This window comes from Podarcis raffonei, chromosome 2 (assembly GCF_027172205.1).
Source record: "Podarcis raffonei isolate rPodRaf1 chromosome 2, rPodRaf1.pri, whole genome shotgun sequence".
In the NCBI taxonomy this organism is placed as follows: domain Eukaryota; kingdom Metazoa; phylum Chordata; class Lepidosauria; order Squamata; family Lacertidae; genus Podarcis; species Podarcis raffonei.
In genome coordinates, this window is record NC_070603.1 from 84,762,387 (window position 1) to 84,775,967 (window position 13,581).

Here is a 13,581-nt window from a genome sequence, read left to right on the forward strand (position 1 = left end):
GGCATAAGTAGCTCTCCAATGTTGCAACAGCAGTCTTCTGCCCACAATTATGGCCCTCAAAAACCACAAGTGTTTGAAGAAATCATGGTAGGAGATGACTGACAGTAAGGCATACAAATGTATCCAGGACAAATTTAATTCTGTGTTCTACTAATTTCCAGAACAAGGTGATGCTCAGGTAGCAGCACAACAGGTATTATTTTGGGTGTTTCTCCTGACCACAGTACAACTATGTTTTTTTTACAATAAAAACCACTTTTAAAAGGTTAGACCAGACTGTTGTGTGGAATGTGCATAGTGAACCATTCACAACTAGCCATGTTTTCATTATTTTATTCAGGTGTATTATTTCCTAGTAGCAAAGTCCTGGGTTCAAGTCTACAAGACAAGTGAAGGCTGTAATCATAGACATACATATCAGAGTACATTGCCTGCCCTGGACAGCTTTGGATCTGAGCCCCTGTTGAGTGAAGCTCTGTTCTGATTCTTTTTTTCTGAAACAGAACATGGATATGGAATACGTTCCACCCAGGATCTAATCCCTCACCAAGATTCAAGACTTCTCCTACTGCATTTCCCCAACAGCTATACTTGAAGGCTATCAAAGCAACACATCCACATTTAGGGGACCTCCAGACTGGTGTCTTATTGTGGGTGCATTCTGCAAGATGTTCTGGACACACAAATGGTGCATTTGTGGAGGGTTTATTCTGCTTTATTAGTTGTTCTGCAATGCTTCCCCAGTGCTACCACATTATTGTTGTCCGGAGGATCTATAGCTAAACAAAAGTAATAGGAATTAAACAGCATTATAGGACATAACACCAATGGGAAATGAAGCAGCGTGACAACCCCAAAACTTTTGCAGCTGCAAGCAGTATCAAAAGTGGGATCTCATATAACTGCCCTGATAGCATCGTGAGCACAAATAATTATGCATGTCGAATAAAAAGGACATCTGGGCGGTGGTGGTGGTGGGGTCTTCAGTCCAGCGTTGTGTTGTTGGGATAAGTCCCTGTTGCTTGCTTCTCAATTTATTGTAGTGGTAGCCATCTGAAAAAAGCAGAGTTGGTCTGATGAGAGAGGCAGATATCAAGAAAACTCATTTGTGTCAAGATCCCAGCTGATGCCTTCAGACAAATTTGCTCTCAAAGAACCGTACACTCAAGCCACTCCGTACACTCTAGGCCTGAGGCCAGATCCAAAACTCTTGGCAGTCCCATCCATTCTTTTTTTTTAAATGAACTTCCCTCATTTAATTGGGACAGGCTGCCCTTCCTTTGTTAATTACACTTCTGAGCAGGAGGCTGTTTCAGTTTGGATGACCGGTCAGAGGAAGGCGAGGAGGTTGTTTCCATTACAGAACTCAGAAGTGTGTGTGTACTGTGTATGCAGGCTGGCAATCTATGTGAAGGAAGCTGAAAGTTATTGTAAGTGTGTGAGCCTGTGGAACATTATCCTCCTCCAGAGGAAAAAAAGGATGATAGTCCTATGCAAGCAAAAACTAATGAGTTACCAGGATATGTTCTTACGGGTGGATGGGATGCTGCACTATTGTCCCCCTTTTATGGTACAGCCCTCTTTCCCCAGTGAAATATCTTGATCCACCTCACCCTTTAATAAATAAAAATAATAAAGTATGAGCATTCCATTTAGACACACTTTGACAAAATTGCCTGCCTTAACACGATGCATTCTAACAACATAGGTTGGGTTTCCTAGATGCAGAATTTGAGATAATTAATAGCATAGGGTTCTCAACACCCCAACGGCATTGATGTTTTAATGGTTGATTTTTACCAAAGCTTATTCATTGCAATGCATTCCTATGTGCCAGTCTTGCAAGAACTTCTCTCTGCCCTGTTATTATTGTGCAACCAAGTTTTTCTTCATTCTTGCATTAGAGGAAAATGGAGAGGAAGGCCAACTTCTTGTTTCCTTCTCTTTGTGAACATTCTCTTCTCTCAGGCCAGGCTGGAAATGGAGCAGTCTGCAAATCCCCATGTCTTCCTGTTTGTTTTCTTTCTTGTGGTTAGCCCTTGGACAACCTCTTAATTCAACTCTGGAGCCATTTCCCCCAGCATTCGTTGACTAAGGACATTTTCTTTGTCTCTGGTGTCCCAACCTTTGCCACACTTTAAGCTGGGCATGCTAAAGTTCCCCAGATACCCTTGCAAAATGCATGGGAACCAGGATGTGGCAGAACAACTGAGCTCAGTTCTCTTTTGTCCATATCATCTTGCTTCTTTAGAACAGGGATGGAGAACCCGTGCCCCCCCCCCCGGATATTGTTGGATTCCAACTCCTGTCTTCCCTTAGCATTGATCATGCTGATTGGGAGCCGCCCAGAGTGGCTGGGGAAACTCAGCCAGATGGGCGGGGTATAAATAATAAATTATTATTATTATTATTATTATTATTATTATTATTATTATTATTATTAACTTAACATCACCTGGAGAGCCACAGGTTCCACACCCCTGGTGTGCATTCTATTCTCATACTTATCCAGACAAGAGCAAATGATGGAAGAAAGAACTCTCATCAGTTCAGCTGTATCTATGTTCACAACCAATTTCGTTTATACTTTGGGTATCCATGATGCATAGCTGTCAACTTTTCCCTTTTCTTGCAAGGAATCCTATTCGGAATAAGGGAATTTCCCTTAAAAAAAGGGAAATGTTGACAGCTATGCCATGATGGAACAGCTCTGTCTGGTGAAATGCCACTCTTGGAAAAGTGATAAGCACTGTTCCTGCACGTCCATAGGATAACATTATTTATGCTGCATGGCGATGAATTTGGAAAAATTCTACCATCTCTTGCTTTCATATTCAAAGTCACTAAAGTGGATTGGAGTACACATTTCATTCATAATAAATTCTGAACTAGTTGAAAATGTAAATACTTTTGCAAGTCTGGTAGTGGATTTCAGATAATGTTAAGGAGCTTACCATTAATCCACTTTAAATGACCACCAATGCAGCATAATTACTTCTTAACACATCTTAACCTTTTGTGTGCATGGCCAAGAAAGTTAAAAGGATGGTTTCTCACTGTTATTAATAAAGCACCATCAATACACATGGCACATTGCAAGTGGACAGGTTTCTGACTTCAGGGTTGTTTTTATTAAAAAGCCAAAGTGACATGGATATTTCCTCCCTCTGTTAGCCCAAACCACCATTTTGCCTATTGTGAAACATTTTCAGAAAGCCTCTTTCTTTCTTTTTTTCTCTTTTTTTCTCTCTTTCTCTCTCCCACACATACCTAGATCACTAGGTAAAGTAAAGGGAACCCTGACCATTAGGTCCAGTCGTGACCGACTTTGGGGTTGCGTGCTCATCTTGCTCTATAGGCCGAGGGAGCCGGCGTTTTGTCCGCAGACAACTTTCGGGTCATGTGGCCAGCATGACTAAGCCGCTTCTGGCGAACCAGAGCAGCACATGGAAACACCGTTTACCTTCCCGCCGTAGCGGTCCCTATTTATCTACTTGCACATGACGTGCTTTCGAACTGCTAGGTTGGCAGGAGCAGGGACCGAGCAACGGGAGCTCACCCCGTCACGGGGATTCGAACCGCCGACCTTCTGATCAGCAAGTCCTAGGCTCTGTGGTTTAACCCACAGCGCCACCCGCGTCCCTACCTAGATCACTAAGCAGCCCCAATTTCTGTTTTATCATTACAGATCTTTCAAAATTCCGCTGACTGGTGAAAACACTAAATGGTGGAATAATACCCTTTTCCAGGTAAAAACAAATATGCATACAGTATTCACATATTGGGAGGGGGAATGCCTGGATTATGTAGTAAATGCATTAAAGCCATGCAGTTATCATACAAAAAAAAAAAAAAAGGATTGTTCAGAAAGACTCTGAATGATAGTTCTCTGTGGCAGGAAGTAGCAGTATTAAGGTCGCCTTCTTTACAATGAAGGCTAAGGTTAAGCCTAATGAAGGTTAAGGTCTGGCTACTGAGTGCAAGCCCTTACACCCTCTGCTGGTTGTACTGTGTCAGGCTTGCCTATAAGGTAGAGGAAAGGAGGGAGGAGTGCTGTCCCCCACCACCATGAGCTGAAATGTTCCTCCTCCTCATGGCTTCCAGGACAAACATCTGTCCTGCTGGGATCATAGGAAGCTGTCAGAGCATCATTCCATCTACCTCAGTATTGTCTATACCAGGCATCCCCAACCTGCGGCCCTCCAGATGTTTTGGCCTACAACTCCCATGATCCCTAGCTAACAGGACCAGTGGTCAGGGATGATGGGAATTGTAGTCCAAAACATCTGGAGGGCCGAAGGTTGGGGATGCCTGGCCTATACTGATTGACAGCAGCTCTCCAGTCTTTCAGGCAGTGTTCTCTCCCAGTCCCAGCCCTACCCGGAGATGCCAGGGATTGAATCTGAGACCTTAGGCATGCAAAGCAAATGCTCTGCTCTCATATGGGAGCTAAGTGTTGACACCTTAGAGCAGAGACCTGCATGGGTTGTCACCCTGGATATGTCCCTTGACTTCTGTTCCACCAAACTGAATGGAGCCCACCAGCCACGCATGATGGCAGGCCATGTGCTTGATAAGCTGCTGCTTGGGGTGCTGCCGCACGCGGCTGGGGGCTCGTGGTCGACTTGCAGGATCAGAAGTTGTGCAGGCCTGCCGGAGTTCTGCATGGCTGGTTTGCATGACTGCTGCCAATGTGAGCAGTGGTTTGCTCAGTGGCGATGAGTCACACAACATGACAATTTATATGACCATTTTCAGTGCAAGCAATAGCTCTTTCAAAAACAGACACACACCCCCTCCCAAATCGGGCTATGATACAAGGTCAAAAGGACCTAATGGAACTGCCTGTTCCCTAGGAAGCTGCAGCTCAAGATACTAGCTGGTCACAATCCTGGTGTACTATTGACTCTAGAAGACTGAACCATTATCTAAGTTTGGACGGTTCTTTGCATTATCTGAAGTAGGCTTGAAAGTCTGCCTTGAGGGCACAAATGAGGTTTTTTTCTGTCTGAAGTGCAAAAAATGGAAATGCTGACAAGGTCTTAGGCGAGCTAAGACAATACACCGATGTGAAGAAGATGCAAGATATGTTACTCCATGTGGCTAGCAACACTAAGTGAATTTTGTGAGTCTTCCTGGAGCCCAGGAAGACTTGGGATCATGTCGGTGCCTAAAACAACTCAAAACTGTTCCAGCAGGTTTTACTCATTTACTAATACGAAACAAAATTTAGTTGTGAGCAAAGGAAGCAATCAGCAATCAGTAAAATATTTTTGATGTGTTAGGGAACAGGGAGTTTACATTTCTTCTCTGGGCTCAATCTTAGATTCAGCTCTATTTCACGAAAACAGTTTTTTTCTGATGTCAATTGACATCTTTTTTGGAACACACACAGAGAAGAAAACTTTGTTTTAACATTCCATTGCTTCTTATAATATTTTTACACTGAGATAGGCATAGTTAATTTTAATCTTGCATATGGTAATCTTTACATGTAATTGGCACTTTATTATTTCTTAGATTTTTTTTCCTTCTGCCAAGATTTATTTATGTATAGTGTGCTGTTTATTTCTCTTTGATATTAGTATGATTATGTCTTTTATAAACCAAAATACATTCAGAGGTCTTATGCTGATGCGTTCAAAATAAATATTTCTAAACCCATTGTAGCCTCTCAGGTTCTGCTTGGTCACCACTCTCTCACCCACTGGGGGAAATTATGAATCTCACTTTCACTCATGGTGAACCTGTTTGTGATAAGCAAAGAGAAGCCAGAGGAAAGGATAAGGGGTAAATTAGCAAAAAAATATTATAACCATGTGCATTAACTTGCAATTGCCAGCCAAGGAGCAATGGACATATTCTTTGCTGGAACTAAGATACTGTATTTTTCCATGTATAAGACTAAGTTTTTCCCAATGTCAAAGATTAGGGGGCATCTTATACACTGATAGTGCCAAGGGTGGATTGGCGATTCGTGAGTCTTATACATGTGTGAGTGGGGGTGGGTGGGTGTTTTTGTATCAGGTTAGCCATATTGATTCGTATGCTGTTGGTGGATTCTTGTTGCTGTCTTGTTGGGCTGTGTATGTGATAAAGATGCTTAGAAAATTCTGAGACATTTTCCTGGCATGCCAGAAAGTGCTTAGATCAAAAATCCAAGTGAAAATTAGAGAGTGCATTTTGTGATTTTTACTTGTGTGCAGATGTTTTCCTTTACCCTGACCCACCCCAGTCTGTACCTTAAACTGTTGTTGAAGGGATGATGAATGGAGATGAGATAAACAGTTTGGGGTGCCTTGCCTCTATAGAATCAACAAACCTTAAATATTTGTGTTGGGTCCCAGTAAGACTTAAAAGAGCTCTTGCTGTTCTAAGCTTGACCTGTGAAAATCAAAAGTGGGAGTGGGAGTGATGTTGGCTCAAAGTAGGGTTGCTTCATGCTTAAAGGGGGTGGGGTTGGGGCTAGAACTGCACATCTAGGTAAGTGCATTTACATTATAGGTAAAATGAGGGTCTTCATACATGAAAGTGATCATGTGCATGGAACCAGGAAATAGTTATTTCAGATGAATGAATAACATGAAAGTGATTTTGCATACATGACCAGAAATAAGGTCATTCTATTCATTGAATTTGCTTAGGTAAAAACCACTAGCATGTGATAAAGATCTTTCTGTTGTTTTAGAAAAAGGAGAGAATCCCTTTAAAAGACTCTGAAGGGGTTGGGCGATTCTCTCCACTGTCCAACTCAAAAGAATTCATTACATTTTCTACACAGTTTATTAAGGGAACCCATCAAAGCAATGCAAACATCAAGTTACAGCTAACACTTGTTGCTCATTTATGATTTGAAAGAGATCACGCCTCTTCAGTCGTTTTACAACACTGGATCCCAGAATCTAGAAGCCTGTGAATTAAGCACAACACTCTCAAATCCACAGTTGAGCAATACTTTCCTTTGGTTCCGCAGCACCAGCATTCAAATTCTCCAGAACTCTTCACTGGGCTGATGAGAGTTCTAGTCCTAAATGCCCTGAGAGCACCAGGTTGATGTTAAAAGCAGCAGATGGAAACCAGCAAAGGAAGGAGAAAAACTAGGCTGGATGCTGAAGCCACTATCTGCATCAGAACCCATTCAACGATCTCTATCCCGTGTCAAAGGTTCAGGGGTGAAAGCCGAAAGGAAATCCCCTTGTTGCCGGTCATCCAATTTGATTTGCATGTTGGCTACTAATAAGGTACTAATGCACTGTTGTGATGATTTGCTCCTTTGGCACATAGGGAAAAATAACTTTCATGACAAGAATCATGATTTCCAGAAGCACATACCTTGCTTGTTACAGAAAACCTGGTCCAAAGGTCTCGTGTTGTGGCTGGGAACAAGGGGTTTATCCTACACCTGAGTTTCCCCACTGCAAAGTTAAACCTGACTTGTACACAGAAAGGCAGAGTGGTCTGATATGCAAAGAGCTAGGTGTAAATCTCAAGGACCCGAGTGTTAGTCTTGCCTTTGCTGGGACCTGCATGCATGGCCTTCCAAAGCAGCTCACTACCGTTATTCCCCTCCTTTGTGAAACTGAAATAATTATAGCCTATTCCCCTGGATTGTTGATATCTGTACTTCTTCTTGTTGTTTAGTCCTTTAGTCGTGTCCGACTCTTTGTGACCCCATGGACCAGAGCACGCCAGGCACCTCTGTCCTCCACTACCTCCCGCAGTTTGGTCAAACTCATGCTGGTAGCTTCGAGAACACTATCCAACCATCTCGTCCTCTGTCGTCCCCTTCTCCTTGTGCCCTCCATCTTTCCCAACATCAGGGTCTTTTCCAGGGAGTCTTCCCTTCTCATGAGGTGGCCAAAGTATTGGAGCCTCAGCTTCAGGATCTGTCCTTCCAGTGAGCACTCAGGGCTGATTTCCTTAAGAATGGAGAGGTTTGATCTTCTTGCAGTCCATGGGACTCTCAAGAGTCTCCTCCAGCACCATAATTCAAAAGCATCAATTCTTCGGCGATCAGCCTTCTTTATGGTCCAGCTCTCACTTCCATACCTCACTACTGGGAAAACCATGGCTTTAACTATACGGACCTTTGTTGGCAAGGCGATGTCTCTGCTTTTTAAGATGCTGTGTAGGTTTGTCATTGCTTTTCTCCCAAGAAGCAGGCGTCTTTTAATTTCGTAATAGAACTTTGGGAAGTATTGTGTGTGTAGCAGTACATCTTACAAGTTGCTGTCCCTTCCCGATTCGATTTGCTCTTGGAGCAAGAGGAAAAACTTAAGAGGCGATGAAAATAAATCAATAAATCAAATCCTTACCAAAGAAGCGAAGGCAGCCCCACATCAAGGGGGAAGCTCTTGGGTGTGGCCTCGCCAGCTCCACTCCCAGCCGCCTGACACGCGAGAAGAGAAGCCGCCTCTTCCACCTGAGAGGGTCGGAGGAGGGGCTGACGGGAGGTGCGGCCCGCCGGCTCTTCGCCCGCTCCCCATTTTCCGACAGCCAGCCGGGGAGTGCTTGAACTTAAGGGACTCCGGGGGAGCAAGAAGGCGGGAGCGGCGGCGGCAGCAGCAGCCAGAAGGAGGGGCGGACCCTCCGCACATACAGCCCCTTCGCGCCCCCCGCCCCCCTTGGCAACAGCGCCGCTGGGACTCCGTCCAGATTTCCTCTCGGCTGCCTGTGGAGAGCCGCTTGGTTTCCTTGTCTCTCCGATGTGCATCGCGGAAAGCGCTCAGGCGGGCTCCCGCTGAGGAGAAGGAGGAACTGCAGCGTTGCAACGGGAGTTGGCAGATTATGCTCACAAGCGGCGGCGGCGGCACCACCACCACCAGCAGCAGGTAACTCCCGCCTTTCGAGGGGGAGCGGATTCCCCAGCAAGCGGTGCAGGAAGAGCAGCCGCTGCTGCTGCTTTTTCTTCCTTCCTTTCTGTGGCTCTGCAAGCCAGGTGGTGGCCGGTGCAGCTTCGGCTCCGGACCGAAGTGATGCCGCCGCGTCCGGGCGCTCTCCCTGCCTCGTGCCGGCGGGGTGTCCTGCTGCCCCTCTCCGCCGGGGTTTGGTTCGGGGGTGCGCGCGCGCGTTGCCTGGGCTTCGTCCCCGCGCTCCTCCTCCCACGTGTTGCGCCCGCCGGGCCTCCTTCTACTCCTCCGTCTTCCCGCGCTGAGGATCCCGCGGCCCTCCAGATGGTGGCTGGGCTGCAAACTCCCATCACTCGCCTGACCATTGGCGGTGCCGATGGGAGCTGAGGTGACGTCTGTCAACATCTGGAGGGCCGCAGGTTCCCTGCTCAGCGCGTTTACTCGGCAGTAAGTCCCGCGGAGTTCGGTAAGAGTGTTTACAATTGCAGCCTAATTGCACTGAACGGAAAGGTTCAGTTTTGCTCGTGAGTGACGTCCAGTGTCTATAATGGGAGGTGCTGGGTCTGAAGAGACTGGCATCTTTGCAACTTCTCTGAAATCCTTCATGTGTGGAGCTGGTTTGGTGGTAGTTACTTAGTAGGAAGGAAAAGGCACTCTGCATGTGTTCAGAGGCACTTCACCCTCTGCATTCTCACTGAAATGCTTCCCAGGATAAGTGGTGGCAGCTCAGAAGAAGCCCTCTGGTCATCCATTTTCTTTCACAGTCTGCTTCTACTTCTCCTCTGGTTTTGTCCTCACCTGTACACCAGCTGTTAATAGTTTTTTTTAAAATAATAATAATTGCTCTTCTTCTTGTGGATGTTCTCATGCAGTCAAAGGAATGTCAGCCCTCAGGCCACTCCAGGCAGGGAGTCCCTTCTGAATTCTATAATATGTTGCATTGTCAACCAGCTGTTCCGCCCCCTGGGCCTGTCCTTTTGACAGCTCACCCCCAAGGAGGGCAGAGTAAATGGAAAAGGATGGAATCTTTGCACTGGAATCCCAAATAATTTCGCATCAGGGTGGCATCTTCGGATTTGGGATATCATCACAGCAACCCTACAAAGTAGATTAGATTGGTAATCTGGGGAGATTTGCTAAGATGAACATGGATTCGCACCAGGTTCCCCGATCCAACATTCTAGCCACTGTACTTTGTGCAATGATTGCAGGGGGTTGTCCTAGATGACCCTTGGGGGTCCCTTCCAATTCTATAATTCTACGATGCTAAGTCCCCCCCCGGCCCATAATTTGTATAACACCTTTTAAGGCTTGAGGCACACTGTCACCATTTATTCTCCTTTTACAGATTGGAAACTGAGGCCGAGGCCTTACCCAGATGGCCAATCAAAACACATGCTACCCACATTTCAGCCTTTGTGGGATGCTACAAGCCTCACTTTAAAGGCAATGAAGTGATAGCCAATCCATGAATAAGATGTAGAGGTGTGGGAGCCATATTTTAACATCTGTGCAGATGTACCATCTGGCTATGGAAACAGAGGGAACAGCCTTCAAAGAACTAAGGAAATCCTCATTTTTAAAGCAAAAAGTACATGAAATGAAAGAGGAACATAGGAGGCTGACTTCTGCTAGGCCAGATTATTTGTAGTCCGGTACTGTCTACTGGCACAGGGTCTCATGCAGACAGGGGCGTTCCGAGGGGGGGGCGGTCCGCCCTGGGTACCATTCCAAAGGGCGGGGGGTTGACAAAATGCCAACCCTCAATTGGCGGCACCCTCCAGGACGCATGCCACTCCCCCTGGGACACGTGCCACTCCGGGTACTGGAGCAGGTTGCTTCGCCTCTGCATGCAGAGGTCATTCCTCATCATGTAATACTAGCTGGAGATGCCAGGGGTTGAGTCTGGGACCTTCTGCATGCCAACCACATGCTCCACCCGTGAGCTATGGCTCCACCCTCCATCCCATACACCAATGCTGCAGGGTAGGGGGAAGTTTTGTTCACTATAATTATAATGAATGCAATAACTTTTTTAGGTGGTAGTGTGGAAATTACATTTTTTCCTGTGATGTGACAAAAAAAAATCAGAATCCAAGCTGCAGAAATGCAATAACTCTGCAACACATAAGGAACAATAATGCAGAAACAATAATGCATTTACTGTGGAAAGCTAGCAACTTTCCAAGACTTATCTTGTGGTTTGTGGCTGAGCTGGAACTTCAATCTGAGATCATATGGTAATGCTGTCCACTGAATGCACTTGCTCTTGCCAAGTCAAAAGCAGTTTCCTGAGGCTATGAATATTAGTCCAAGGTGACCCACCTGTTCATGCATATTGCTTTCAGGACTCTAGTGGAAGACTGGAGTAACCAGCAGTTAGTTAGGCAAAGAAAGTGGAAGGACTCCAGAGTGACACTCTGATGATTTGAAATAACTTTCTGGTATGGTTTTGCTCCATGTGGAAAGGGGAATCCCCATATTCCATCTAGAGGGTGGGTCCCATTCCTGAGTCCCTGCTCACTTCGGTTACTGGTCTTGCATCTTTCAAGGTCCAGAAAGACTTGCACAAAACCCAGGGCTGCTCCAGTGAAGTATGCCTTGGCACCTGTTTTAACAGTAAAGTGTCAGATGAAATATGTGCCCAGGGGAACTTGGAGGCGAAAGGAAAGGAAAATCCAAGGCACTAGAAAACCCGGGCACTTAGGAGTAGAAGAGCAAAACAGGGAGCAAAAAGCAGCTGGAGGAGAGAGGAGCTGTGAAGGGCTGGGCAGCTGTGCCTAGGGTGGCAGGTTTTACTGTCTGTACTGTACACACCTTTTGCCCTAAGGCTGAGATCTTTTCTCAGCTCCTGCAAAGCTATTCAAAGACACTCATTTGTGAGCTTTGTTTGCCTTTCACAAGGGCTGCAGGGGATTAGTCTGAAGATGTGTGGTGAACACGGACTCCTCTGGATGAGCAGGACATGAAAGGGGTGGGAGGCATAGAAGAGCACAGTTTTTACACTTATGCCTGTGTCTGTTCTGTCACACCTACACAGATGTATGTGCTCAGTCTGTTCTGTGTGCACACGAAGCATCTTAGATAGTAATATACGCCATTTGCATGCAGTGAATCTCCTGACACTGCAGGCTCTGTGATCTCCGGCACAGTTAGAATTGCATGTGGACAGTGATGTGTGTGCAACTTTCTGTGAGGCTGGCCCCAAAATTACTCAGGAGAACAACATAGTCCTGGCACTCTACTTGAGTCATGCATATGTCATTGTGTACAACGGTGCTTCCTCTTTGATGAGTATGCCTGGTATTAAAATGGAAAGAATCCCCAAATGTGTAAATGTGTGATACTTGGGAGCTTAATCCCTTGGCACGAAAGCAAGCAGTTCCATGAATGGATCACCGGACGTTATTTCCTTTCCTTTTTTCCAAAAAATGGCTTGGGATGCATGTAGTTTGGTGTAGGACTATGGGACAGAGGGAGTTTTAACTCTTTGCCCCTGCACCAACCATGCAATGCAAATGTATCACCTTCCTAAAGCTGCTGTTAGCATCAGAGGGGAAAAACATACAGACACACAAACTGTACCTGTATCTCTTTCCCTCTCCTCCTCCTGCCACAGCTCCGATCCAAATTTGGGCATGGCTCTTTTTTAGAAGAGGAAAATTGCATTGGGGTTTCTGTGACTAACAGTGTAATCCTATGCAGAAGTAAGTTCTATTGAGTTCAGGGAGATTTACTTTCTGGAATATGTGTGCAGAATTGCAGCCTGAATCTCCCATGTTGGCACTAGTTTAGCCTTCTGGTGCTTCTGTAGGACGAGAGCAGTAAAGCCAGGGCTTTAAAAAAATTAGACCATCTAAATTCTGAGCAACCAAATTCTGTGCTAAGAAAAGCTGAATTCTGTGACTAGTATGAATTCTGAACATTTTCATAATCTATCCTATTCTCCTTAATTTGTTCTGTTGCGGGGAAAAATGGTTTTGATGGAAGCCCTGACCTCTGAGCACTGCAACTTTTGCCCAGTCACCTTCTGATATTTCAGTAAGCGTTTCCCACGTTCCCTTGAGCATCTTTACAGTCAAAAGGGCTGGGAACTTGCAGTTTTTAAAAGGAAAGCTAAGATTGTCAGCACATTCAGCCAAAGTTACATTTTTCTGCACTCTTGTAAAACCACAGAGTAGGCACAGCACTGAGTAAAGCTCTCAGCAACAGGCGTGGTTCTGGCTTGGCACGTAGGAGACTTAGGGTAGTTCAAAGGGGGGAAAGTATTCGACTCTGCTGCTTACCTTTCTTTTTTGACAGGGAAGACCTATCAAAGTGTGCTCCAAACCAGCTGAACAGCTATGATGCATTGACCCTGTTGCAAAAAAAAGAGAGGATTGATATCTTTTGTGCAACATTCTTTGAATGATCCAATCCAGTGTAGCAGGTGTGTGTTTACAGATCTTGGGCCTGAAGGCTGGTGAGGACTGTGGCTTCATCTGCACAGTACAGTTAAAGCAGCATTATGCCACTTTAAACAGCACCCCCCACGAATCCTGGGAAGAGTGGTTCATTAACAGTGCTGAGAGTTCTTAGGAGATTCTTAGGAGATTCCCCTCACAGAACTACAATTGCTGGAGTGGTTTTGCAGTTAGTCCCTTTCCCCATGGAACCCCTGGGAATTGTAACTTTGCGACAGGAATGGGGAGTCTCCTATGACTCTCAGCACCCTTAATGAACTACACTTCCT

General features: G+C 45.5%; 2 protein-coding genes across 10 annotated transcripts in view; one reads left to right on the forward strand and one right to left on the reverse strand.

Moving 5' to 3' along the window:
• Positions 1-317: 317 nt before the first annotated feature.
• On the reverse strand, positions 318-9,325 carry LOC128408349 (uncharacterized). The gene is made up of 2 exons (XM_053377951.1): positions 8,316-9,325; positions 318-779 (listed from the first exon to the last, which is right to left on the reverse strand). Exon 1 carries the CDS (start codon positions 9,252-9,254, stop codon positions 8,340-8,342), a length of 915 nt encoding a protein of 304 aa, XP_053233926.1. The 5' UTR covers positions 9,255-9,325; the 3' UTR covers positions 318-779; positions 8,316-8,339.
• COL7A1 (collagen type VII alpha 1 chain) overlaps positions 3,651-13,581 on the forward strand; it is a 121,581-nt gene continuing 111,650 nt past the window's right edge. For 7 of the 9 annotated variants that reach the window (XM_053377944.1, XM_053377940.1, XM_053377946.1 and 4 more), the window contains exon 1: positions 8,750-8,831. The gene's annotated coding sequence lies outside the window, so the exon portion shown is untranslated. Of the gene's footprint in view, positions 3,750-8,749; positions 8,832-9,202; positions 9,316-13,581 lie in introns of those variants that run through there. The other 2 variants (XM_053377943.1, XM_053377941.1) reach the window with 2 other exon arrangements.